This window comes from Diplotaxodon limnothrissa, linkage group LG1 (genome assembly GCF_057381915.1).
Source record: "Diplotaxodon limnothrissa isolate DT_005_m linkage group LG1, D_limnothrissa_male_GT1.1, whole genome shotgun sequence".
In the NCBI taxonomy this organism is placed as follows: Eukaryota; Metazoa; Chordata; class Actinopteri; order Cichliformes; family Cichlidae; genus Diplotaxodon; species Diplotaxodon limnothrissa.
This window is the reverse complement of record NC_140596.1, coordinates 34,819,344-34,846,682: the sequence shown is the minus strand read 5'-3', so window position 1 is coordinate 34,846,682 and position 27,339 is coordinate 34,819,344. Positions and strand designations below refer to the sequence as shown.

Genomic DNA, 27,339 nt, shown 5'->3' with positions numbered 1-27,339 from the left:
CCGGTTCCAATACCTTCTTGTTTTTTCTTTGCCGCACAAAAAAGGAATGTACAAAACAAAAGGAGAACAATGCCGGTCCGTACAAAGACAGACTCGACGAAAAGACAAAGAAAAGATACGAGAAAAAATCAAAGGAGTGAAAGGGTCAGACCCTTACGAGCACACAGAGTGGACAAAAGACGTTAGCGTGCTGCCCAACTTTCACCACGCTCAGATTTATAATTATACGCTTCTTGGAGTGAGTGCATACACTCATGAAGTTTAGTAACTTCAGGCCACTGCAACAAGCCCAGGTACAGTTTACTGACGGATGGGTGCAGGACCTTGAAATGCACCGTGTAGAACGAAAGACCATCGTACGAACAAAGGTAAGTTTACCAGTCTCACAAATCGTCGTCATAAATACACATTCGTTAACAGTTTATTAATATAACCTTTGAGCTCAACGGTAATTAATTAGCAGTGGAAATAATTTCTGGTTCATTACAGAAATGTAGCAGTGACAATAATATTGTATGTTGTAATCGCACTGGAGAATTAGTGATACAAAACAACTGTTTTATCCTGTGAATAAAAGTATATGTTTTTGTCAATGTACCATAATAACAGAAGCGAAACGCAATATTGTGTCAGGACAATTCACTATTTATGCACAATAAACAAAGGAGCAATTTCTGTTCAGCGCCAGACTTGCTTGTAACCTATATCACCAATTATGTTAAGAAAAATGACGTATTAACTACTACAAAACTCTGACCTTTGTGGGAATGCTTGGAGCAGACTAACCTGTGAGCTGGAGTGTTCTGGGACGTTATATTTGGTATATCCAGACCATCCGTCGGCTCTTACTTCGGAAACATGGCTTAAATTTCTCTTCAACGACGTAATCCGATTAAAAAAAACGATCTCTTTACCCGTCGGCTTCCCGTGGCTGTCATGCAACCGGCAGTTAATAATACAACAGCTTCTTGCCATTTTTTGGGTTTCTTTTTATCGCTGTGTAACTGAGTTCGCTAGTACCTCTTGCCACAAGTTCCCAGAATCCTTTGCGGTTTTATCCCTGAATGACGTCACATTTTCAATCTTTATCCTGGTGGGCCGGTCTCTAGTCAAAATGCCCGGGCCGATTTTTTGTCCCAGTCCAGCCTTGGTGTGTGTGGTTGGAGGATGTGTTAGTGCGTGTGCGTGCGTGCGTGCGCGGGGGGGGGACATTTTTCTTGTAAAACAAAGGGGGGCCCAGCAAAAAAAGTTTGGGAACCACTGGCCTAGAGCAAGATGTACCTCCAGAGAAAAGTATACAGCCAAGTCCTGTCTTTTAGCACTCCAGTATACCGAAGATGAAACCACACCCACCTGTCACTGAAAAGCTGCTGTGTTCTTAATTATACATAACGTTAAGCCTCAATATAATTAAAAGGGGTGAATTGTGTAAATGTTCACTTTCCATACAGCTGCCATGAACAGGCAAATAATTAGCTGTAGAGACTGTAACAGGTTTTTTTTTAATAATAGGCTATAAACATGTGCTCTAAAAGTGGCCGTTCTAACACGTACTTTATGGTAATTGAGTCACATTTAGTGCCTCAAGTAGTCACTTGATGAAGTGTAGTTTTCAGCAATTGCATAGCAACTTAATTTTTCAGCCTCAGAGGTTTCTCATTTTATTATACTGCATTTTTTTAAATGGGAATCACTGACAGGTATTGCTTTAATTTTTGGGGGCTGGTACTGTGTTTCACTCAAGACAGCAAAGTCTTACACTAATCTTATTCTTGTTATAATATCGGTTTATTACAGTATATTTAACTTTATCAGTCCTGCTTAAAGGCTTTTTTAAAAAAAAAAAAAGTCCAATAGGTTTTTTTCACATTTTCATTCAGCTGTTGGACTGGATTCCACGCATTTACTCATTAACACACTATTACCAGTAAGCATGAGCAAAAGTTCTGGATTAAAAGTTTTAGTGTTGGCTTAATTCATCCAGCTATTTCTTGACAGGAATTAAAATACTGGAGGCAACTTGAAACCGAGGCTTGTTTTTTGGAAAGAAAACTACTGCCTTCAGTCATACAGCACGCCCACTCCCAGTGAAGCCCCCTCATCTTTGGAAGTCATTAGTTCGACAGGCAGGCGGCATTATGCTGATGGCGGTGAAATGATAATTAGAGTTGGAGATAGATTGAGTCAATATAAGTGTAATTAATTTTTAAGTGTGAGGTTTATTAGTAGAGAGGCGATCAGGCCACTAATGAGGGCCTGATAGAACTTCTTAAATAGTGCAACCAGATTAATAGCTTCTGGCAGTAGAATCTACTTTTATTTATTTGCTGCATTTGTTTGTATATTTAGGCCAACACTGGGTTGATCATTTGTGCTGACAAATGAGCTTTCTGTGTATTCATAAACCAAATGGAGACAAGCTGCTGCACAGATTACACACAGATATTACACTCACATACCCTATGTCTGTGACTTTAAATAGATTTTTTTTCTGCTCATTAAGGCTCATCTTTTTAATCGTGTCATTAATTAAGCTTAGAAATACTTAATGAACTTGCTCAATTAAGTCTGCCCTCTTTTTTGGTTTAATCCTCGCTTTAAGCACTGACTGACTGTCCTCTCTCCCTGCACCCACCCTTTACATCTGTTTTGTGGAGGATATTTCTCTGCCAGCGCTCCTCAGACATCCTCTTCTCCTTTGTGTTGGTGCTTCACAGTGTGTACACTCGTTGAACAAAATACAGCCATTTCCGCTGCTAGCCTGCTTCTAGGAAAAGGCTGTAAGAATGTTGGGAACACATGCGCTCACATGAGAGATTTCCAAATCACTGCTAAATGAGGAGCAGTTACTTTAATTATTTTAGATTCTTCCTTGCGGACATGGTTTGCAGACCGATGACCTCTAGTGTTAGTGAAAAAATGATTCTCTTTTAAACTGTGTGATAGTGTTATACTAATATCAATCAGGAATTTACCCTGATATATACCAAGAATTAATTAGGCCAAGAATTAATTTTCAATCCACTGATCACTGTTTACAAATGCTGGTGGTTTATTATTTGAAAAAAAATCTAATAAAAGGCTAAAACATCTGATGATAGCTGTGATTGCATTCCAGCAAATAGCATCCTGGACCAAACTCAATTCATTTGAACTGAATCAGCTACACAAGATGAACACCAATGAATTCTCACATTGCCTCGCCACATAACCCCAGACCACAGTAGGCCATCTCATCAGTACTGACCTTTCATGGAAAACAACGCCATATTATCAGTAGAAGAACTGTAAAATCTAATAAGCTACCAGTATCTAAAACAAATGCAACCTCACTGCATTAGAAGAACTAACAACAGTTTACTTCAGATAGCTAAATCAGGCAACCTGTTCATTGTGAGTGCCAGTAAGCAGTACTAAATGAATTAGTTCAACTGGCGTTTATGGCATAATTAACAAATTCATTTAGTATGACTCGCTCTGAAAAATCAAGTCATTCAAAGTGCTGTGACCTCACAATGAACAAGCTGCCTTAACTGACGCAAACTTAAATGAAGGTAAAAAGTTTGCATATATCTTTAATAAGTGTCAGCAACTTATGACGTCTGTCAAGGAGGTTGTGTTTTTGTAGTCTTTGTGTGTCACTGGTAATCTGTAAATGCAATAGCTCAAAAAGTTTCAAAGGAAATTCTGATGAAACTTTGTAGGGGTGTAGAGTGGGGTCATATTAGTAAATCTATTAAAATTTGACATGCATCCATCAAGGTCTTCAGGGTCAACTTAAAAAGCCTTATAACTTGTATGTGTTGCCAACATATAGAAAGAACCAATGTAAAGATTTTAAATATGATGTCAAATTTGACCTCTGACCTTTCCTTCAAGGTAAATACATGATCTTAAGGCCAACAATAATATAATAATAATCTTATATATAATCTTCTTTGGTTTTGATAACATATAGGCATATAGGGAATGATTTATGGGGATAATAAATGTCACGTTACTTTAGACCTCCAAGGTCAAATGAGGTCAAAATTCCCATAAAATCTCTTTTATCTTTAAAACTATACTTAAAATCCTACTGCCTTTGTTTTATGATACTCATATATGGTAAATAAATGGTAAATGGCCTGTATTTATATAGCGCTTTACTAGTCCCTAAGGACCCCAAAGCGCTTTACATATCCAGTCATCCACCCATTCACACACACATCCACACACTGGTGATGGCAGCTACATTGTAGCCACAGCCACCCTGGGGCGCACTGACAGAGGCGAGGCTGCCGGACACTGGCGCCACCGGGCCCTCTGACCACCACCAGGGTGGGGATTATAAACATAGCATTATAGTTTGCTGCCAAATATCATGTCACGTTTAGCCTCTGACTTCACTTTCCTATTTCACGTCTGCTTTTCTTTCAAGTTGACCCCAAAATGTGTTATACATCTAAAGAAAGTATAGTATTCAAGCAGGGCTTTTTTGAAACAGTCGTGTCAATCTTTTTGCAGGGCACTGGAAAATGATCAGAGTTTTCATGTAAGCACTTGTGTTATATTCTTGCTTGGCACCGTGGTGGAAAAGTTATCATAATGACCAAGCACAAAAAAAAAGAAGTGAGGCAGAAATTCAGTACGTGCTAGGATTTTATCACATTGAGGAACAACAGCAGCTCAGGTGGTGCTGCAGGTTGTCCTTGACACAGATCTCATCCTGATGTTCAGGTCAGCTCCTTGCACAGTTGCCATGTGTGTGAGTGGTTGAAACTGTAAAGTGTTCCTGCTGTTATGTTGATAGATAGATGTGCTAACGTGAAATCGGCCCCATTTGCTAGTCGCACATAATAAGAACACGTATTTTCCTTGCTGCATTTTGTCCCTTTGCTGTCCAATAGTCAGTAAAAGTGCATGCATCCACTGAAGGATACAGTAGAATTTTTAGTGCCATCTGGTTACTGGTTCTTTAAACGTGTTTCACTTTCCTCAGTCGCTAACTTGGTCTGATTTTCTGAACTGTACAGTAAATGTGCTGTAAAGCTTAAAAGGCAAAAGACAGTCATTTATCCGTTGCTCGTAACAAATTGCAAAAAAATGCAACTTTCTCCTTAAAAGGCAACACAATGTTCAGCCATCCTCCCAGAAATTTGATAGTTTTTTAGCTGCCTTTTACATGACCACTTGAAAGCACACTTTTCTCTCAGATATAAATCTGAGGCAAGGTTACAGTTTTGATCTGTCTTTTTTTTGTCTTCTTTATAATGAACAAACACTGCAGCATAAAAACCACCATTTCTAAGCCCGTGTGAATGGTGAGCGTGAGTAGTCCCTCCCAGAACTGTTAACGCATCTTGTAAAGATAGTCAGGGGAGCTTTTTGTAGCGTGTAATGCTTTTACAACATCACAAAAACCGCAGGATTTCAAAGGCTTTTCTGTGGCTGTGCTATTCGGGTCACAGAGGGGGGAAAACACAAAAAACTGAACTAATATATTTTTGGTTTCTCTTTCTAGCCTTCTGTGAGGAGGGATGCCGAAGCGGCGGGACCTGTGTGTCTCCCAACACGTGTGTCTGTCCCTCGGGATTCACGGGACACCGCTGTGAGACAGGTAAGACCTGAGGACATCACCTGACCCCACACCTCTCATCTGTCCAGTTTGTTCAGCCGTCTGTCCCAATTAAAATCTGACACGAGCATCACGTTGTTTTTATTGACTTTCAGGAATGACATCGGCAGGATGGTCATTAGATGTTTTCTTTTCCTACTTCACTCTACACACACACACACACCTACACACACACACACATTTTCATGCTCTGGCTTTAAAGTGTTGTTTAAATTGGACACTGCAGAGATTGAAGCTCCCAAGAGAGTCATAGAAAGAGTCAGCTAATTGTTCCCTACCTTCCTCTTCTCCTTCCTTCCACCTTCTTCCTTTCTCCCTCTCCTTTTTCACTCTCCCCATCATTTCCCCCAGTTGTCCTTCCTCCTTTCTTTTCTTTCTTTTCATTTTCTCCTCCTTTGTCTTCTAACTTCTCTCGTTTCTCCTTCCTTATGTCTTTTTCCAGTTTTATAAGCTACTTCTCTTTACCTCTTTTGCTTCCTTTCATCCTCTGCCCTCCTTCCCTGACCTCTTCTTGGCTCTCCTCTGCTTGCTCATTTTCTCCTTTCCTCCTCCACCCTTGTCCTTGTCTTTCTTTTTACCCCCCCCCCCTTCCATTTTCTCCCCAGATTCTGTTCTTGCTTTCCCCTTGTTCTTTTTATTCCTATTAGCTTACTCCTTTACCTCTCTTGTCCATCTATCTCTACTTACACAACCTCTGTCTTCCTCTCGCTCCTGTCCCATCCTCCCCTATGCCATTAAACCTCCCGTCTCTGTGGTCTAATTTCGCTGAAGTGATCAACCTGCTCACATGGAGCACAGGAGTCACGGGTCAGCTATTTGTAGCATGTTGCCATGGTTTCTCTTTAGATAGGTCAGACAAAACCTTCATATTTTTACATATTGAATACATCATTTGTGCTGCTGTCAGTCAGCCTCCTAATATGTAAGTGTAATGCAGAGGAAGATTCTCTTTGCTGTTTTATTTTGTGTGTGTGTTATCTTCATCACACATTTTAGACCAGCACCAGTGTCTTGAAATTAAATCCACACTGTGCATATTGAACTGATCAGACTTAATTAGGCTGTATAGCACATCTTCATTAGGAGGGAAAAATCTATGGGCATGATAATTTAACTCATTCCAAGTCTGATCTCAGAAAGCAGCCTAACTCTGAAGGCTCCAAACTGTAGTCAGCTACTCATGAGGATAACCAATCAATTAAAAATAAAAGTTTCAAGACCAGACAAGAAAGAAAGGTATCGTGCTTGAAATCATGAAAGACAGAGACACTATTGGTTTGATTTCAAATGTTCATAAGGCTTAATTTGTTTCCTGCACTGGGTCTCCCCTGGTGACGACCAGTCTGCTGTTTCCAGCTTAAAAATGGATCCCATGTTCTTTTAGGACACGTCTCTCCCTGCGATGCTCTGATCCAGAGTATACCCTTACTGTTTGGTCAAACATCATTCTCAGATACTCCCTGAAGATTGTGAATCAAATGAAAAAAACAAAACAAAAAACATACACTTTATGAGCCAAATGTCTCAGTACACACCTGTGTAGCATCCAATCATTTGTTCAAACAAGAGGAGGCAAGACGTGTTTCCAGGTTTAGAGAGAAAGGGGACTGTGCTGTGTCATACATCTATACGCTGTACCACAGCTTAAAGTCTGGACCTCATTAAACATGTAAGGCAGGCTTAAATTTCTACATGCAGATACAGATACTCGGGTTGCAAAGACACCGGAAGGTAAGTTACACAAAAGAGAGACATCACTGCGTGACACAGACTGATCCTCCACTTTTTTCTCTCAAATTCATAACAATCATGAATCTACTAAAAGAATAACTTCCATCTCTATGACCTAACCACAGATCTGAAAAGGAATGTAAACGGAAATTCAAATAATATTGCCTGCAACATGTTTTTTATCAGCTCTGATTTCGATGTTACATAAAATTACTGAAATATAAATTTCCACATTTAATCCATCGTCTGCTATAAGAGCACAGAATGGCTTTAAGAGCATATGGAAGTAGCTGGGCACACATTCGATGATATGCAGAAATGGACAACTGGTTAATGGGATGAAAGGTCTTGCAGGTCCGAAATGCCGAAACATGATTTATTTTCACTACATTTTAGTGTATTGACCATGAATAATTTTGTCTCTATAATATTGAACTTTACTCAGTTTCTCTATGGACTCTATTATATTCAATTGTTAATCAAATCAGTGTTTTTAATTTAGTTTCATTCATCAGTGGTATGAAGAAAACAGTTTGATTGTTAAGGTATATTATTATGAATTGTTTGAAACATGCAATTTTTCTATGTAGAGTCATTTAAATGTTCTATTGGAGGTGCACGTGAGAAGGCTTTTCTTTTTGGGGGGGATAGCATGCAGGAGGTAGGACATAGGACGGCCGCTCGTGCGATGCAAATTACTTGCAGTGTTCTGAAATAGGCACAAATCAACACAATTAGACATCACACAGACGTTGTACTGGGGGGCTGGCAGGTTAAAGACTGTTTAACTCTTTTCCCCATAAAGACATTTGACAACAATGCTAATGAGCGTCCAAGGGGGAAAGTGTTTAACGGTCTTTAACCTGCCAGCTCCCCAGGACAAAGTCTGTGTGATGTCTAACAGTGCTGATTTGTGCCTGTGTGAAAACAGTGCAGGTAATTTGCAGCTCGCCAGTGGTCGTCCTTTAAGTTTTAGTTAATTCTGCGTATAGTATTCATATTAAGAAAACATGAACAAATGCAAAGTCCATTGAAAGTACTATCCCTGAAGATCCTTGCACTCCATGTGCAATATATAAAGACAGTATGAAATAATCTTAGATTTCATGTACATACTGTACCCGAACAGGAAGCGGTAGAAAAAAAGGGAAAAGCTTTGCTCTCATTTGGAACAAATTCTTCTTGCTTTTATTGACTAAGGTGGTTGCTGGATTGTGTGACTTTAGAATTGAGTGCATAACAATGTTTGTTCTATCTAAAAGGTTTGGGGAAAAAAGACTCATCTTTCTATAATAAGGACAGTTCTCTACCAGCAGGTTATAAAAACCTGGCAGTCCTTTGAATGTTTTTTATGTTTTGTTTTTTTTTCTCACCAGCCTCAGCTGTGTGGGTGTAAAGTTTGCTTCGTCCCAGTTTCGGCCTTTTGAGTCTCTAGCTTTGTGCTACATATTTGTCATGTTCCATCACTGGCACTGGCCTGTGGTGTTCTCTGAGCTTAAAGAGTCAGTCCATCTTTAACTTGAATTTTTTGACTTTGTGTTCATGTCATTCATCCTTAAATTTTTACAAATGCATTTTGAAATAAAATACCTTCGTCTATGCCCAAATTTCTCTCCTTTATAGAGCCGAAGACTGAAGTCAGTGTAGTTTTGATTCACTGCTCCTTCTTCTGGAATTCGTTTGATTAAAATTATTAAATTAACCCTTGCTGCTTTTGCATCAGGAGATATATTCCAGATTTTATCGCATTTTTAGTCACATTTTTTCTTATAATTTACTCCTCTCACAGCCAAATCTTCAGCTTCAGATTTTCATCTTCAGTGAGTTAACGGCAAACAAAGTCACCACCTGTCTCATTTAAATTATTAACTTATTTTCCAACCCCTTAAATTTGTAGCTAAGGAGGAAAAAAAAATCATATGATTTCCTGTAATTCTTGGCTCTGAAGATTTGAATCATTGATCTGGTAATCGGCAGTCATTAGCATGCAGGGCATGTTTTGAAAGGCAATCAGGCAGAAACTAATTAACTCCCCTATTAACAGCATCAAATATCTATCAGTTAATTAACGTGGCAGTGAAGCTTCACAGCCGTGTTCTCCAAGAATGCAATATTATATGCAATAATATACAGTATCTCACAAAAGTGAGTACACCCCTCACATTTTTTAAAATATTTTGATCTTTTCATGGGACAACACTGAAGATATGACACTTTGATACAATGTAGTTAGTATACAGCTTGTATAACAGTGTAAATTTGCTGTCACCTTAAAATAGCTCAACATACAGCCATTACTGTCTAAACCATTGGAAACAAAAGTGAGTACTCCCCTAAGTGAAAATGTCCAAATTGTGCCCAAAGTGTCAATTTTTTTTTTTATTCAATTTAATTCAATTTTATTTATATAGCACCAAATCACAACAACAGTTGCCTCAAGGTATTTTATATTGTAAGGTAGACCCTACAGTAATGTTTGGCAACAATTATTTTCCAACACTGCCTTAACTTTGTTGGCCATGGAGTTCACTAGAGCTTTACAGGGTGACACTGCAGTCCTCTTCCACTCCTCCATGATGACATCATGGAGCTGGTGGATGTTAGAGCCCTTGCACTCCTCCACCTTCCATTTGAGGATGCCCCACAGATGCTCAATAGGGTTTAAGTCTGGAGACATGCTTGGCCAGTCAAGTACCTTTACCCTCAGTTTATTTAGCAAGGCACTGGTTTTTTTGGAGGTGTGTTTGGGGTTGTTATCATGTTGGAGTACTGTCCTTTGGCCTAGTTTCTTCAGAATGTCACAGACAGTGTTGGCCAAGTTACCTGAAAAAGGTAATTAGTTACTTTATTACTTAGTTGCTTAGTTACTTTTTTAAAAACTTTTTTTAAACATTTAATATTAACATTGGAGCACGTTTGTGCAAAGGCTGTCTGCCTTTCCAGTATTCAGCTTTCAAGAACTACATCTTACTTGACAAAATCTCCTTTTGTGAAGCAGTGTTTGCAGCGTCTGAAGCTCATTATTATCTCTGAATCCATTTTTTATAAGAGAAATATTCCGAGTTGAAACTCCGGCTGAAGTTGAATCGGTAAACATTTGAAGAAGCTCTTAAAGTCTAAGTGCTGAAAGGCTGTGAAATTAATCTTCCATGTGAAGACACCTTAAATGTAAATGACAAGAGGAGTGAGAAGTGTCGGCTGCAATCTCGCTGTTCAGAATGAGTGAAGTATTTTCTGATCTCCAACATTATATTGTTATTTCAGTTCTGTTTGTTCCTTTAACTGTATCCCCATTCACCTCTGCGACCGTTTCACAGCCTCAAAACTCAAAGTATATGCTATTGTAAATGATTTTTTTTAAAGATGGAAACAGTGGATGTAGGGAGGAAAGATGGAGATAAAATACTTTCATGTCCTTACAGTGCTGTCTGGGTTGCTGGAGTTTCCCCTAGAAGACTTGCCATAGGCAACGTGTAAGAGGAGTGCAGAGGGTTCTTGTTTTACCTCTGTGCATGACATATTCTCTGTCACTGCATTTCATTCTCAATCTGTCTACCCATCTGTTGAACTCTCTTAGTATCTGTCTCTGTTTCTCATGTACATCTGTCTCTATCTTCTGACTCCACTCCTAACTCGCTCTCTGTTGCCCTCCCCTTCTGTGCAATAATGCTGCTCCACTGACACTCGTCTGTATACTGTAGCTCAATGAGAGGTTGAAAACATCTAAATATAAAGCCAGCGGGAAAAGAGATGATCTTACTGCTGATCTTTTCATCTTCTCCCACGTTGATGTGTTCTTCGGGGCTGCCTGTCTTTCTCCAGTGGGCTTACATAGCTGCCAGTGATCCACATTTGGACCACTCTGATTTTACTTTCTGAAAGTCTTTACACCAAAGGAGTCAAAAACATAACAGCCGGCCTAGGAATGAACTCCCACTTCATATATATTCAACTTCATTGTCAAAAATAGCATAGTTTGAGTATGTAATGTACTAGAGTATGTTCTGCTGGAACAGAGCTGACAACTTCTGTTGTCAACAGTGTGACTTTATAAGAGAAGCAGCAGAAACAGCTGTGGGTGAAAACCAACCATGCTAGTGTCACTATTCAAGGTTTATGGTCCAATATCTCCTAAACGTTACATTAACCTCAAAACAACACATGAGGATTAGGTTAAATTAGCTAGAACTGAACCCCCGCCATTCATACTGAAGCCTCATTTTGAATAAATCACTGTAATGATTACATGATGAGGACTTTTTCTGGAGTGTTTTCACAAAATTATTGATTCAGACTTAAATGTTATTTAGGAAACAACTTTGGCAATGAATGCTTCATGATCGACAGACATTGCTGAGCAATCACATTTTGCCTTTGGTACATTTAGGGTTAAAAGATGCTGGCATCTAAGTAAGACAAGTCTGTACACATGCAGGTAATATATAACTACAGTGATTTTATTTAAATGTGGCTTCTGGGTGTGCTGTAATGAAGTCAGGAAAAAAGAAGAAAAAAACTACAATAAATGCAACCATTTCCAAATTGCTGACATCTGACAGTTAAGAAGTATCAGTATTAGTAGCAGTACAGGACAATGTAAAGTTAGCAAGTTAAACCACTTAACAGTTTAATTGGGTGAGTATGCTGACTGCTGAACCACTGCTGAACCTTGCACCCTTGTACACCAGACAGTTACAGCGGTTGACAGGTTTGATTTTTCCTTAGCGCCTCGCACCCTTTACATAGGGACTTTTAGTTCCTTTGGGTGAAGGTTTCTGGTCACAAGCAAAGTGATGAGCAAATTATAACTTTGTGTCTTCATGGGTGACATCATGCTCAAAATCATGATTATTATTAGTGCTTGTTTTCGGTATTTTGTGCTATGCTTGTTTATCATCTGTTGTGTATTATGCATGTTAGGTTGGCTGACTCACGACTACAGAACTAATTACCAACGGGTACAAATAAAGTAACCTGAACATGAACTTGTTTAGAAGTGCACACATGGACAGCTGTGAGCACCAAGGATGAGTAGTTGTTGTTATTATGCTATTTCCTGCCTCACCTGGAGTTCCCCTGGAGAGCAGATGTATAGTTGATGCCATTGTAGCGTGATGTCTGCATGAACGGGGATTACATTGAGCCTTGCAGTCACACTACGTTCACATAATTTATATTACTCAAACCCGCGGGCTTGCAGAATATAAACTACAACACAGCAGTTCTTTAAGTGACAGGCTAAGCTCTTGTGTGGTCAGTCCACTGCTCCCTTAATCCAACATGCTGTTAGCTTTAAGCACCGTTACTGGTCACGGACCATCAGGCAGCAATGAACACAAACTCTGGTTGCCGTCTCTGTCTAAGGACACATTAATGTTAATGCGCCATGTGACATTTTCCATGATGTTGTGTTAGTAGGTTAGTAGGGCTGGAATAGCTGTAATTATGGAAAGCTCAAGAGGCCAGAGGATTCTCTCAAGTGCTTTGGGATTATTTTAACTACAGTATGTTTGGGTTAATTCCAAGTTTTCTATCTGAGCTAAAGTGCACAGCTCTTCACAATCTGTGTTGTCATAAAGTTCTCATTACTCACCGGGAACATCCACACTGGGCAGAAGTGAACTTGTTTGTATTGTAATAGAAGGAAACAGAAGGAAACATGAAATGCAGTCTGCTCTCTTTTTCTTTTTGTAGCTATAACAAAGATTTATGGGGTATATTTATGTGTGTACTCCAGCATATTGCAACTCATACAAGGTCATCTGTCCACTTCACTTCCACAGACAAAGAGAATGGAAGGCTTCCCACACTAAAGCATACTTGTAGACACACAAGAGCTTCAATATAGCTTTGTAAACTAGTGTACTGAGCATCAGGAAATATTGAGTGTGCGCAAATGAAATCAGGTTTTATTATAGTTAAATAAAAAAAACTTGTTAGGCAGGTGATGGATGGCATGTTAAATAATGTGTGCTTCCCATAAAAACAACCACAGAGACCTGATTTTTCTTTGTTTACAATTGCTTCTGTGAGGGAGAAAAGAGTCTAAATTTCTTGGGAATGGAGCAAAGGTCCTAAACTGTAGGACAGGCTAATTCTGAGCTATGGCTAGGATTACATAGTTTAAAAGGTTCTTGTTAAAACCTGCTAAAGGGGATAAGTTACCTTCCCTGCTTACTGTCTAAAATCTAAACCTGCACTGACTAGAAATAGCAAAGGATTTGGGCAATTCCCCGGGGCAACAGTTCACACAGAGGTAATGTGTCTGTGAATGCCATGGAGACAAATATGATGAGCTGGCGATATTTGGTAAAATATTATCTATTACAGATTGTGTGTTTGTCTTAAGTCAAATGTTTGTTTTCTATGGGATTTTGTTTATTTATTTATTTATTGCCAGTAAACCTCTTAACCCTAGAACACTATCGCTATAAATAGTAACACAATCACTAATGCCGGGTGATTTTTACCCGATATAATATAACCAATAAAAAGTAATCAAATATATCAAAATATGACAACACATGAGAAATTAGAGTGGTCTTCTTTTACTTTCAACTTTTGTATTTGCCATATAAACAAACTAGGGAGTAAAATAGATCACAAAGAATGATCCAAAAACTAGCAAAATAAAAACAGTAAGAGAAAACCAAAGGCAGGGCAGCCAGGGGAATGAAGAAACACAGACTACATATACACACCAGGGAGGGGGATAATGAGACATGAGTGAACTGAGTAAAAACAATCACATAGGTGGGAAAGGGAACACAGGGAAGTTAAAAACAAAAATGAACAACAACATAGAAAACAAAAAGAAAGCCACATGATGAAATATTTTTAGCAGGACAAAAGGCCCCGGGGCAAACCCAGGACACGCTTGGAACGCCTTGGTGTTCCCTCGAACAAGCTGGGGAGGTGGCCGGGGAGGGGGAGGTCTAGGCTTCTCTGCTTAGGCTGCTGCCCCCACAACCCAGACCCAGATAAGTGGAAGATGGATGGATGGATGGATGGATAAATGGATGGAACAGCTTAAGGAGATTTTGTCCTCAAGAGAACCAAATACAAATTTACAAAGGTCAACATAGCCATAAACTTGACTCTTCATTATTGATTATTAGTATAGCCTGTCCTCATCCAGCCAAAATTGTACATTTGTCACTGACAATAATAAAAATATTGGAGGCTGCCTATGCTGCCCCTCACCCACCTATAAGCTACACCTTGGATATCGATTTCAAAATCCTGTTTTTGAGTTGTCGTATTCAGAAGCTCGGGTGTCCACACCCAAATGTGACGTTGCCATGTAAAAATAAGGCTTACATTTCTCCCATGCTGCAACAAGGGGAAAATCATTTTTACAGTCATTTTTAAATGTGAAGATGTTGAAAACAGTGAAATTACAAATCTGATAACAAAATAAAAAATAAAGTACATTTCAAATTGACCTTGCCTGTACTCTAGTGTCTGAATTTGATAATTGTATTTACCATAAAAGTGTTGATATCGTATTTTTTCATTTGGAATAATTTCGTAACCCAATCTAATAATAATTAAATCATTCCACATGACAATATATATAACAGAGATGACCGAAAAAATATGCAGTCTAGATGGGTAGTGGTCAGTTGGTGATCATTTTGTTCTTTCTTCCTGTTTCCTGGAATTAAAAACACACACACACAATAATAGTGTCCTAACACACATGCTTTTGAAAAGGTGATGATGGCAGTAAAGCTTTTATCCCATTGTTGCTGTTCTTCTTGTGTCCTCCTCATTCTTCACACCTTGATGTTGAGAGTCTGTTTACAACAACAATGTCAAATATGGAAATAATGAGCTTAGTGCATATCGTGAAAACCAAAGCCCTACACATTTGAGGAGTTTGCGTGTGTTGGGTGGCAGGAATTGAATTAGAGGTACTTGTTCTTTTTTGACAAGCCTCATAGTAATTTACCAGGATATGATGCGTACACTAAAGACGTCAAAATACAGGCCGAGCTTTGTAGATAACAGGAAATGAAAGACAAAGCTTATTCCTTCATTTAATTGAAAATAAACTTGTTCCTTAGTCACATCAGTGAATTCAAGGTGGGCTGCTGAAAGACACAGTGACAGGAGAAAACTGAAACATTACAGAGAGAAGGAGAAACAACATATAAAATATTCAAGTGAGACATCTGGAGACACGTTCAGTCTCAAACATTTGTTATTTCACAGAATACGTGATCGGCTGTGAGTGACAGGCAGTGGGTTTTACACGCCGTGTGACTCTGTTATCGTAGCAAGGTCATTGTAGGAACGAGCCTCACCAAGAAATGTGTTCGGCAAGTGTAGTGAGGCCTGAGCAGAGAGGTTGGGGCACTATATTTCATTGCTCAGCCAAAAAAACCGCAAGTTTAAAACATATTAAACACTCGATCATTCCTGATGATCCTGAAACCTCAGTTATAACCTGCTTCCTCCTAGCTCATAGTATGTTTGGGGGTTTTTTAAATTAAAACCAATCATATTGTCACCGAGCTTGATGCAATGGCCATTTATCCCGACTCTGACTTTGTCATGTAACTGAAGCAGATTGTGATCAGTGCCTTTGTTCTTGTACAATACCTCAATTAGGAGTTGAGAGCAGGTGATTTGACCTTGATCAAATCAGCACCGCTGTGCATGTAATACGAAATCTGACTCTGCTCTTCTCAGAGAGAAAGCCCAGTGTAGATAACCTCTTGAAGAGACTTTTAAAACTAGAAATATTTGTCCCTACTGGTAACAATGTGAGGTTTTTGTCATCTTCTTTTATTTTTTCTGTATTTTATTCTACTGGAAAACCTTGGGTCTTGACATTGATATGCATATTTGCCAACTTACCAAGAAGCAGGATATTGCACCCTGACACATTGCAATTACAAGTCAACCCACATGACCTGATGGATTCTTTCCCAGTGCTCCAGTGCTAGAAACTACAAGACAATCTAATGTATCTGGGCTGCTTTGATGACATAAATGGGATCGCTCCACTATACAGTGCAGGTGGTTTGTTGTTGTGGCTAATCTGTGAATAGAATAGATGGATGACGAGTATTGCTTTAGTGTCCAAACTACACTGCATACTGTACCAAAGCAATCAGTCAGCCTTTAAAGAATCTGCTTATTTGCACTCTTTTGCATACCATCAGTTCTCCTAGCAACATTGCTATCAGTGCAGAATATTTAAGAAACTTTTTCAGACTTTTCTTCCTCTTCTAGCAACTGATGTCAGCTTTTGTCAAATAACATCTTTGCCCTGTAGCCTGCAACGACCACTACCAGATTGTGGTCTGCCCATTGAAAATCACTGACCTATTCAGTGCATAGCTCACTGATGCAGCACAGTCAGAAGTGACACTTTCTTCTGTGTCACTTCTGACTGTGCTCCCTGTGTGCTGCAGCACTTTGGATTCCAAATGAAATACTGAGTTAAATTTAAACTTTATAGCCATAGCCAGTGAACGTCATAGATGATACTTTACAAAATCCATGTTGGGAGGAGGTGAGGGTTGATGGGAAGGTCAACAACTTTGGACAGCGATGCATTCACTGATTCAAGGTGTTTCTTTTAACCATGATAATTACATAACCTAAACAGTGTGTTTATTATAAAATCAAGTGCAGCTCTTCAAGGGAACAGAGCAAACCACAACATCCACTAAAGCAGTTTCTGTCACTGTTGATGTGTAACTCACAAGTATTCATTGCATTACCAAATTTCAAGTACAAACTATGTCCTAACGATGTACAAACTACTTTTCTTGCACCATATGGACTTTCTTTCTGTCTATGTCTATGTAGGACTTTATTGCTTGTACTGGACAAGATGACTAATGTCATGAAAATTCAACTGACTGGCCCCCAGTTACCATGTCTGTGTTGTTGCTGTGCTGTCCTAAAATACATCATTCTTAAACCATACAATCAATATCTGTATAAATACTTACCCTGCAGAGAAACTCAAACTAGGTGGCATAATACTGTTTGAGACTGACATGTTTCTAAGATCCAAACCAAGATGAAAAAACACAGTTAGGTATCATATTTTTTTGTAACCTTGTGAAGAAAATGAGCTTTTTGTTATTCAAATGCATTTTTAAATTTAAATAGACAATAACTACGGGAATTGGGAGCATTTCTAGCCAAAGATAGAATAAAAAAGACTTCACATGACTCACAGTGTAACCGGAAGTATTTTTTGTTGCGTGGAAAGACATTTTGGAATACGTCCTTTGTCATCAATTATGGAGCAATATGTTGGTAAGCAATGCTGGATTACTGTTATTAAGAAAGCAGACAGCACTCTTGCCTGTTATTTGTGTACTCTAGATTTTTCATAGAGGGCATTATCTTTTCAAATCCTTTTCCATTACGAAGATAAGCATGTTTACTGATGCAAAACAAAAAAGGCTATTCCATGAGGTCCAGTATTAATGATACAGAATACTGAGTTCTAAACTATATATGTGAGTATTAAGCATAAATGGATTTCAAATCTTTCTGTGATGCTAATTCACACTTTCTTTCCAGTGTTTTTTCCAAGGGCCTTTAATTTGAAAATTAACTGTCTGTTTTAATCAGTGTGGCTGTGTGTGTGTATAAACAAATGATTTGAGTGCTTGGGTGGCTCTGCGTGGACTTTGTTTTTTATGGCTTTTTATGGAAACAATACATAATCTGGACAAATGATTATACTCTGACTAACCAAAGCCAGGTCTTAAACTATATCTGTCTACAGTAAATAAATATATGACATTCTTTTAAAAATTCCCCTGTGGATCCAAAAACAATGTGCATAATTATGAAGCAGTTACCTAGTTTTGACAACACACAGTCGTTGAACATATGCCCCCTCGTGTACTTGCACAGTGCTGCTCTTTCTTTGGAGGAGTCTGCTTCTCTCAGCCACCAGTCACTTCTAATATTGGGTTGTTTAAGTGAGATGTCAGAGAGGGAATCTTTTGGTGTAACTTTGACCAGATCTTTGACCTGAGAGGCGGGCAGAGGGCAACCCTCCCAGCAGCTGTCACGTCTTATTACCTACAGTGCATCAGGCTACAGTGTTGAGCTCTCCTTGTGTTTATACACCAGTAAATATGTGTGTGGTTTAAAGTCCTGGGCAAGGTGTATACTTTCACAACAGGGCTGGAGCAGTGCAAACATGACCGTTGTTCAAATACCAAATCAATTTTTTTTAATACCGTTTTTCTTGTTACAGCATGTTAACTATTAACCTTAAGCACGGTGGGATTGGTGGCATTTCAGCATACTGAAGTCAACGATGCTATAACAAAAATCATCATAGATGTCACTTCACAGTGTAACTGTGTCAGGCAGATAGATCCACTGCAGATGGCAACATCCCGACAAGAGCTGTAGTTTAGCCATCTACAATTTGGCTAAACATTACAATTTTTCCCTAGTCAAACTCACTCGAATCCTTACACATGCCCATTTTTCCTGGTTCTAACACATCAACTCTGAGGACTAAATGTTTACGTGATCCCTAAAATATCCCACCCACTAAAAGCAGCCAAGAGATAATTAGTTATTCAGTTCCCGTCAGTGGTCATAATGGTATGCCTGATTGGTGCAATGTATTATGGAACGATCTGGAGGCCTAACAAATTGAACACAATATTTTTCATGATATTTCTTCATCCAAGCCATCCTGTTAAAAAGGTTCACACACCTTTGTTAATATGATTTCTATAGAAGCTTAAAATATGACAAAATTGCTGTATCTCGGTTTTAGTACATACATAAACAATGGATTGCCCTGCCCTGTCACTGGCACTCTTATATGGAGCAAAACTGTTTGCACTTTGCGCTTCCCCTTAATCACAGGCTTAATCTGCAACACTATCAGGCTGAACAAGACAAAGCCCAGCAGATTTCAGAAAGTGTGGATATTGACTTATTTTGATCATATTACCCTACACCAACAAGTCATGCATGGAGCTGCACTGATACATTGACATGCAAGAAACAAAATCCAAGTTTACAGTCAAGCAAGAGCTGCAAGATGAAGCACTGTATATTTGCCACTTACTTCTATTGCAAGCCACTTTTCTGACACATGCACTACACAGGCAACTTAGTTTTGGATCCCCAGCATTTTCACTCAGTTTACTTGCACATGTAGGTGACGCAGCGGTTGCTAAGGAAGTAGAGCTGCTGCTCAGTCCCCGGCTCCCCCACACGCAGGGCCTCAGGTTCTTTTCTAAAGATATGTTTCTCTTTTTTCAAGAAATATTGCCAACTGTAATTATCGTCATGTACTGGTAAATCATTTGAGTTGTCACATAGTGTGTACCTCCTCGAGTCAACTGTATATCACTGCTGGACTTGGGAAGATATTTAGGTTGTTAATTTTTACAGTGCAGTGCTCACACCATAAATAATGGATCAGAGAGATGTACTCTCCCAGGAAGGTGCAAAGACCTAACACCTCTGGGGTGAGCCTCTGTATGCATGCTGCACACCAGAGACAAAGTGTGAATGAGCAAGGAGAAGAAATAGAAAGGGGGAAAAAAAAGTGCGCTACTGGAAACAACTCTGCAGCCAAATGGTGTGATTTCTAAGAGACTTTGATCCCTGCTGCGGCAGACAAGCTGGAGATGTGTTTGGCTGTCTAATGTGGGCATCCGCTGACCCAGCTCTGCTGTCACGGCAGTGGTTTTGTTCTGATTGGCTGAACCGCTGCAGATCAAAGAACAGGCAGAACATCAAATGACACAAAATGAGCTGAAGTTTCAGGTTTGCGCTTGTTGCCAGGAAAATGTTTTGACTGACAGTGATGTTGCTGCGTGTGTTCGTGTCCTCAGATATTGACGAGTGTTCAGAGGGCCTGATTGAGTGCCACAACCACTCCCGCTGTGTCAACCTGCCTGGCTGGTACCACTGTGAATGCAGAAGTGGTTTCCATGACAATGGATCCTACCTGCTCGACGGGAGCTCCTGCATCGGTGAGCATACACTGAATTGAAACTTATCACTACTGGAAACATCACCTCCTCAGCTTCTGTGTGCAGCTGTAGACTCGTCTCTTTTTCTCTGTCTAATTATACTGTTACTGTCTAGCTTCCATCTCTAAACCTAAGCACAGAATGCGATGTTGTGTATTGGTTTAGCACATTTGTGTTTGATTTAACATGCCCTCTGTGGGACAACCAGTCTAATTAAAGGTCTTGTCACCTTTAGAGCTCGAGATCCGACCGCTTGGTGTAAGCTATTCATGGGAACACATGTCGGCCTTGTGCCATTGTTATAGTTTTTGTGTTGGGGGAATTTCGCCAGCCAATAACAAGGAACAGTATTGGCATTTTTTGTGCTATTTGCTTTTCCCATGGCTGAACAAAAACAAAAGTATATTTTTCCTAAATTTTGAGTGGTCGGGTGTGACTCACACTTTGGTTACATAGGTTACTGTGAGGCTATTTCATGTAGAAGGTTGCTTTGAGCTAGTGTTTAGCAGATTTACACTACATTGCCAAAAGTATTTGCTCATCTGCCTTCATATGTATATGACTTGACTGACATTCCATTCTTAATCCATAGGGTTTAGGAGGTTTAGGAGTGTCTTTATGGGAATTTTTGACCGTTCTTCCAGAAGCAGATTTATGAGGTCAGTCACTGATGTTGGACGAGAAGGCCTGGCTCACAGTCTCTGCTTTAATTTATCCCAAAGGTTTTCTGTTGGGTTGAGGACAGGACTCTGTGCAGGCCAGTCAAGTTCTTCCACACCAAACTTGGTCATCTGTGTCTTTATGGAGCTTCCTTTGTGCACATGTTAGAACAGGACAGGGCCATCCCCAAACTGTCCTGTTTGGGGATGTTGTCAAAAATATCTTGGTATGCTGAAGCATTAAGAGTTCTTTTCACTGGGAGGGGCTGAGAACAACTACTTAAAAAAGAAACCTACCACAATCCCCCCCCCCATCACCAAACTTTAGATTTTACACAGTGCAGTCAGATAAGTACCTCATCTATCAGATGAGGCATCCTATCACAATACCACACTGGAATTGTGAGGGACCAATTCTTTCACACATGTTTTTAGAAGCAGTCTGCATGCCTAGTTGCTTAATTTTATACACCTGTGCCCATGGAAGGGACTGGAACACATAAATTCAATGATTTGGATGGCTGACTGAAGACTTTTGGCAATATAATGTAGCTAATGTTTAATTTGATTAAGATCACATTTGTTAATAGCAACAGAACTTGAGTAAACAGTAGCTGCTCGCTGATTCCCGATCCTGTGACATCAGTGCCTCATTTTATGTTTATTTCCCACATTCTTCCTTTACAAGAACAGAAGCTCAGATAAAAAATTCTCAAGAAATTCAAGCCATTGCTTTGCTTTTTTTTTTTTGCCCATGCACCATTGCAGAGTGTAATAGGTGTAGCGAACAGGATCGTTTGGCTGAGTGAAATGCTTTTGCCTTGATTTAACCTTTAAATCATATTGCAACATCAGCAGTCTGGTTTGATTTATTTACTTGAAGAAGAGAGGCACGATTTCAGTAGATTCCCTTCCAAGAGAGTGAGTTTCACTTCAACTCAGTTCTGAAGGAAAGCGATAAGAGAGATGTACCAGAAATGTCAGACTTTAACCAAAAACAGCTTTGCATCACATTAACACACAGACTGAACACCCACCTCATATTGCCACACTACAAATGTTTTGCCATTATGATGTCATATTTGCTCATTCAATTAGTGATTAAATCGTTTCATGCACAGTGACTTACAGGTCAGCACAACCACCTACTACAAATATCATTTATGTTGGTCTCCAAAATACAAATAAAAACTTGAAATATCTCAAATCCTGCTCTCTGGCAGGTAGCTCCATGCCCTCCTGGGTTTTAAATGCACCTTAGAACACACATGCATCAACACTACAATGAGCGGGTGGAGGGAGGTTTGGAGTCTTCTCTCACCCCCATTCTCTGCGACCTGCTGGAGCGGGGGGGCTAGGAGGAGGAGTTGGCCGTCCGACTGCGGTCTGGAGTGTGGGGCCTCCCTGCTGCTGCGGAGTCGGGGCGGTCTGCCTCCCCCCACCGCAGGGAAAAGGGTAACACCACCTGGGTCTGGGTGCAGTTCCCCCCCCTCCAGGGGCAAGGGTACCTAGACCCGGGGCTTAGAGTACGCTTGGGGAGTGTGATCGTGTGTACAGCGTCTCTTTATGTCTGTCTCCACGTTGGTTGAGTGTGGAGTAAGTGTATATGAGAGCATGAGGGTGGGAATGGATGTTTGTATATGTGTGTGCCTGTATTTCTGTGTCTATATGTCAGGTTGGGTGTCAGGCGCCACCTCTCTGGGGACATCTTAGGCCCTCCAAGGTATGGAGGCCTATCTCCCCCTACCACCACTTCCCCTGCCAGTGGCGGACTCCCTCAGACGTCGGTGCGTTGGTGGTTCTTTGTGTCCGGGGATGGGCGTCCGGGTACACACCGGCTCACTCCTTGGCGGCCGCTTATCGGGGCCTGGAGCCTGGGGCTTGCTCGGGCCACTTCGGAGGTGGGGTGCCCCCGGCCTCTCGGCCTGGGGCTCGGTCACTCAGGCACGGCTGGCTGCCGGCGGAGCTCACGGGCGCGTCACTGCAACTCCCCCTGGCTTCTGCTCCGCGGCTGCTGAGTGAGCCCTCATCTGGGACTCTCCTCAGCTCTTTCTGGGACAGTGGCGCGGCTGCCCCTCTGTTGGTCTTCCTTGGTCTCTTGTGTTCTGGGGGCCTCTGGATGTCTGGAGTTTTGATCTCCTCCATACCTGCTTCATGCCCTGGAGGACGGGGCTGTGGCCCCCCCCACACCCTCTAGCAGATCATTACATGAAGGAACCTTTTAAAAAACAAAAAACAAGCGCGTCCATGCTCACAGGTGTACACACGGGTGATCACACCCACAAACTACACCCTTTTTGGCTCCTACCTCAAAGCACACTGTGTTCTGTTGATCTTATGTGCTGCACAATAATGTTTAATATTTAGTATTTACTGTCATATTCCCATATATCATTGTGATGTTGTTTATTCTATTACTCTTGTTCTCTTCTGCTTGTTTTCTTTTTTTCTTTCTCAGCAGGTGACCCAGGTGATTGATATATGCATTTTTTTTTCTTTTCTTCTTCTTTTTTTTCTTTTTCTGCTCATTCTGTTGGTTTTTGGTTTTTGCCCTTCTCCCCCGTCCCTCTTCTCAGCTGTTTCTCTTTCCCTCTTTCTTTCTCCCCTTCTTTCCCCCAGTCAAGTCTGTCCCATGTTCAGTAAGTGAAAAAAAAAAAAAAAAAAAAGAAATATCTCAAATCCAGTTTTTCAGGTTTTTGCAGTTTTGTATACTTTTGCCAGGTATTTAGACAGTGGAGTGAAAGTGTTATTTCCCTCAGTGGTAATATTAAAGGAAAAAATGACTACAGCTATCTGCTTGGTATCAAAAATACAGCCCATATAATCTTGCAGCTCTGAAATGATGGTGGCTTGGTTCTACGTGGATATTGGCAGCTGCAGAGAGCTTACATCAGCTGCTGTGGTCGTGATGGTTGTTGTGAATAAAGCATCAGGAACTGCAGTAGAAAATCCTTCTTGCAATATAATCCACTTCTCCACTCTGGTTCTTAATTTCAACACATTCCACAAAGCTCCTTCCCTAAGTGCACTGCTTTTTTTGGTGTCATAATTTTTCTTGTACTTCTTGTACTTTCTTGTAAGTAGGACTTATTTGATCAAGTGTCTAGTGGCACAACAAGAAAACACTGTGTAATGAGATGTCTTTATGATAATAAGATGCATAAATATGGTTGATTACCTTCATCTAATGGTCTTTAGTTACTCTGATGTGCACATTCAGTCATGAGTCTTCAAGCAAGTCTAACTGGATGTTAACTTTCTTGTGTTCTGAGGCTTTATGACTGGGAATTTGGTGTATGCAGTGGTGTGATTAGTGAAAGCACTTGTGTTGCTCTCTAGGCTTCATAAATGTGGATGGTACATGTCGGATGCATTTGAGTGCATGTTGGAGAGATAGTATATCCGCCACCTTTTCTCCGCCCAATTTACAGTATTAGGCTGGAAGCCGGCAGGGGAAATAAGTACAAATGACATTTTAACAGGATTTTCCCCCTTCCACAATATCCCTCCAACAGCCCTTCATGAGTCAACCGAACATAAAGTAGCATTTTGTAATAAGAAAGTTAGCTCGAAGCAGGGAGCAGCAGTACTAGTCAGTTAACCACGTCGTTGGCTCTGTGTTTGCCAAGAGCATGTCACCACCGCACAGGGTGTTTCACCCTGTGCAAGTTACTCCTCGTCATTATTTTTTTACAGAATATCCCACAGATTAACAATAAAGGTTTGTGGGAGCAACAGTGTGGAGATGGAAAACTTCAAAGACTTTTGATGAACCAGCACCCTCCTTAAATGAAAATCTATGAGATATGATTGCTCTCATATTTTCGTACACAGAACTGCTTTTATGTGGATAGCTTCTCATTCACTTGTTTTTTGTTTTTCTTTTCACTAGCCACTGAGATCTATGCATAAAATGCCAAATCCTGTCCTTTTACTGATATTGGGTTAAGGAGGTGGGAGTAGGACTCAGAAAAATGGAACTCTTGGAAAACACTTCAGAGCTCAATGGGGGGAACAAACACTCATGATATCTAAACTGACATGGATTGAGTAATGTGATAGGAACAAAAGGATGCTACATTGTTTGATGGAAATGGAAATGATCAACAGAGGGTGGAAATCAAAGACACCCCAAAAATCAAAATGAAAAAATGGTGCAACCCTTTCATGTCTGTCACATGTGCTCAGGGTGAACCTGCTCTCATCTGTGAGAAACACAGGTCGCCAGCGGTGGACCTGTGCTAATTCTGATATTCTACGGTTATGTGGTGGCAAAAATAACTCAAGTGGTAATCAGTCGGAAATATTCTGTGTTTTGGCAAAAAAGGAAATTAGGGAATCATACAGTGTTTGTGGATGTGTGCCCTGTGAAAATGGCTTGTATGAAAAGGACGTGTCACTTTTTTTTTTTTTATAAATAAGTGTTTTGTTGTAACGTTGGCATTAATTTCTGTTTTTGAACGTAGAGCAAATGACTCAGCTGCTCTGAGGGCATCCTGCTGTGTGACACATGGATCTACAAGAGTGTTTTATTTGTGAAGCCACTAAGTGCACTCTGCCTCAGTTTGGGCGTGAGAGGGCCATTAATCAGCTGTCACACAGGCGCTTCAAACACATCCGCATAGTCTGCCTTCCTCTCTGTGTCATATTGTGTTTTCTCACGATAGATTTCACTGCATTCTTAGTTCTGTGTGTTGGCTTGGCTACACCACGTCGCATGCCCCAGGCAAAACACTGTATACTGTTGCATTGTGCCACGCAACTCTGCTGTGGTGAGGCTGTGACTGAAAGCTGCATGGGCTGCGTTTTGACAGTCGTTCATTACGCCTAATGCTTTAGGGGGAGACAGGTGGCTTTAATAAACAGATTGTGAATAAAGATGAGGATAATACCGCATAAACTCGCACTGTCTCCCTGCAAGACAGGGTTTCTGCATCATTTTCCCTCTCTCTGTGGTGTACGTGACCTTTTCCATATGGACTGACTGGAGACATACCAAAGAAAAATAGTGTAAATACTAAAATACCCAAGCTTTCAGATGCTCTATAATTACCAGCATCTGTCAGTGGGATTTAGTAATTTGTACGCTTGTTGTAAATGTGTGTTATCATGTACATACACAGGATTAGTGCTTTCATGTGTAACAGCACATTTAACTGCGAGTGTAAGTTCTACATGTGATTGGCTGTGCTCAGATGGTTACTCTAAAGGGCTTTTTGTATTTAGTCGTCTTTCGTAGGCCACATGTGAGAGCAGGCTTCATGTGTGAGCAGCAGCTTGTGGCTGAATGTGGCGAATGTAGCATGAAGAGCATTAATCCTCCACCAGCAGAGGTACAGTGTGTCTGACTGGCTGATGGGGATTTCATTTAGCGTATGCAAATAGTCTGTTGCTGGCACAATAAATTCCCGACTGCGCCGCTTCCTGATCTCTATCTCTCTGTATCGTGCAAACTTGATACTGCAACCAATTAGAGCGCTATACATTAAGCAGTGTCACCATTGTTGGGGATGATTTGGCAACAGGCACTGGCCAAGATTCATGTATCCACACAAAGCAGGTCTGCCCGCTGGGTACCACTCATCATTTTCCACCAGCAGTAACATAAATATATGTTGCATGGTGTTAACAGTCTGAGCAACTTGTGTGCCAGAGGTGCTAAAAATGTCAGTGTAACACTCCAAAGGTACAAGTCATGTGTTTTTGTTGCTTTAGTGTGTCCTTTGATAACATTACACTCTTATAGCAAGTTAATATTAGCTTGTAAGCACTGATTGAGGTAGCAATAAATCGCCTTACATTTGTTTGGCTGTGTTTTTCACTCACAATTCATAAAGCAGTACAAACTTTACAGCTGCCCCTGATCAGCTGTGTTATTTAAGATGCACTCTGGCACTCACTACAAACACCTTTTCAATTCAATTCAATGTAATTTTATTTATACAATGCCAAATTATAGCAACAGTTGCCTCAAGGTGCATTATACTGTAAAGTAAAAACCTTACAATAATACAGAAAAACCCCAACAATCAGAAAATCCCCTATGAGCAAGCCCTTGCAAACAGTGGGAAGGAAAAACTCCCTTTTAACAGGAAGAAACCTCTGGCAGAACCTGGCTTAGGACCATTTGTAGGCAAGGAGAGAGAGAGACACTTTACCATCTAACTGTACTTTTGAGAGTATGCACAAAGCTATAGCTCAATAAAGGGATCTTTACTGCAGTCAGCTTCTTGATATCTATGCTTTAAAAACTCCCCATTCTTGTTATTAAAGACATGTCTAAAACTGTGCACATGCCTTCTTTTTTGAACCATGTCTGTTATTGATTTGGGGGAAATGG

General features: G+C 40.3%; 1 protein-coding gene across 1 annotated transcript in view; it reads left to right on the top strand.

The window, feature by feature from the left end:
* LOC146640102 (protein kinase C-binding protein NELL1-like) overlaps nucleotides 1-27,339 on the top strand; it is a 313,384-nt gene that overhangs the window by 268,917 nt on the left and 17,128 nt on the right. Inside the window, exons 15-16 of the mRNA XM_085350021.1 lie at nucleotides 5,504-5,599; nucleotides 20,200-20,340. Coding sequence (XP_085206147.1) covers nucleotides 5,504-5,599; nucleotides 20,200-20,340 — 237 coding nt within the window. The remainder of the gene's footprint in view (nucleotides 1-5,503; nucleotides 5,600-20,199; nucleotides 20,341-27,339) is intronic.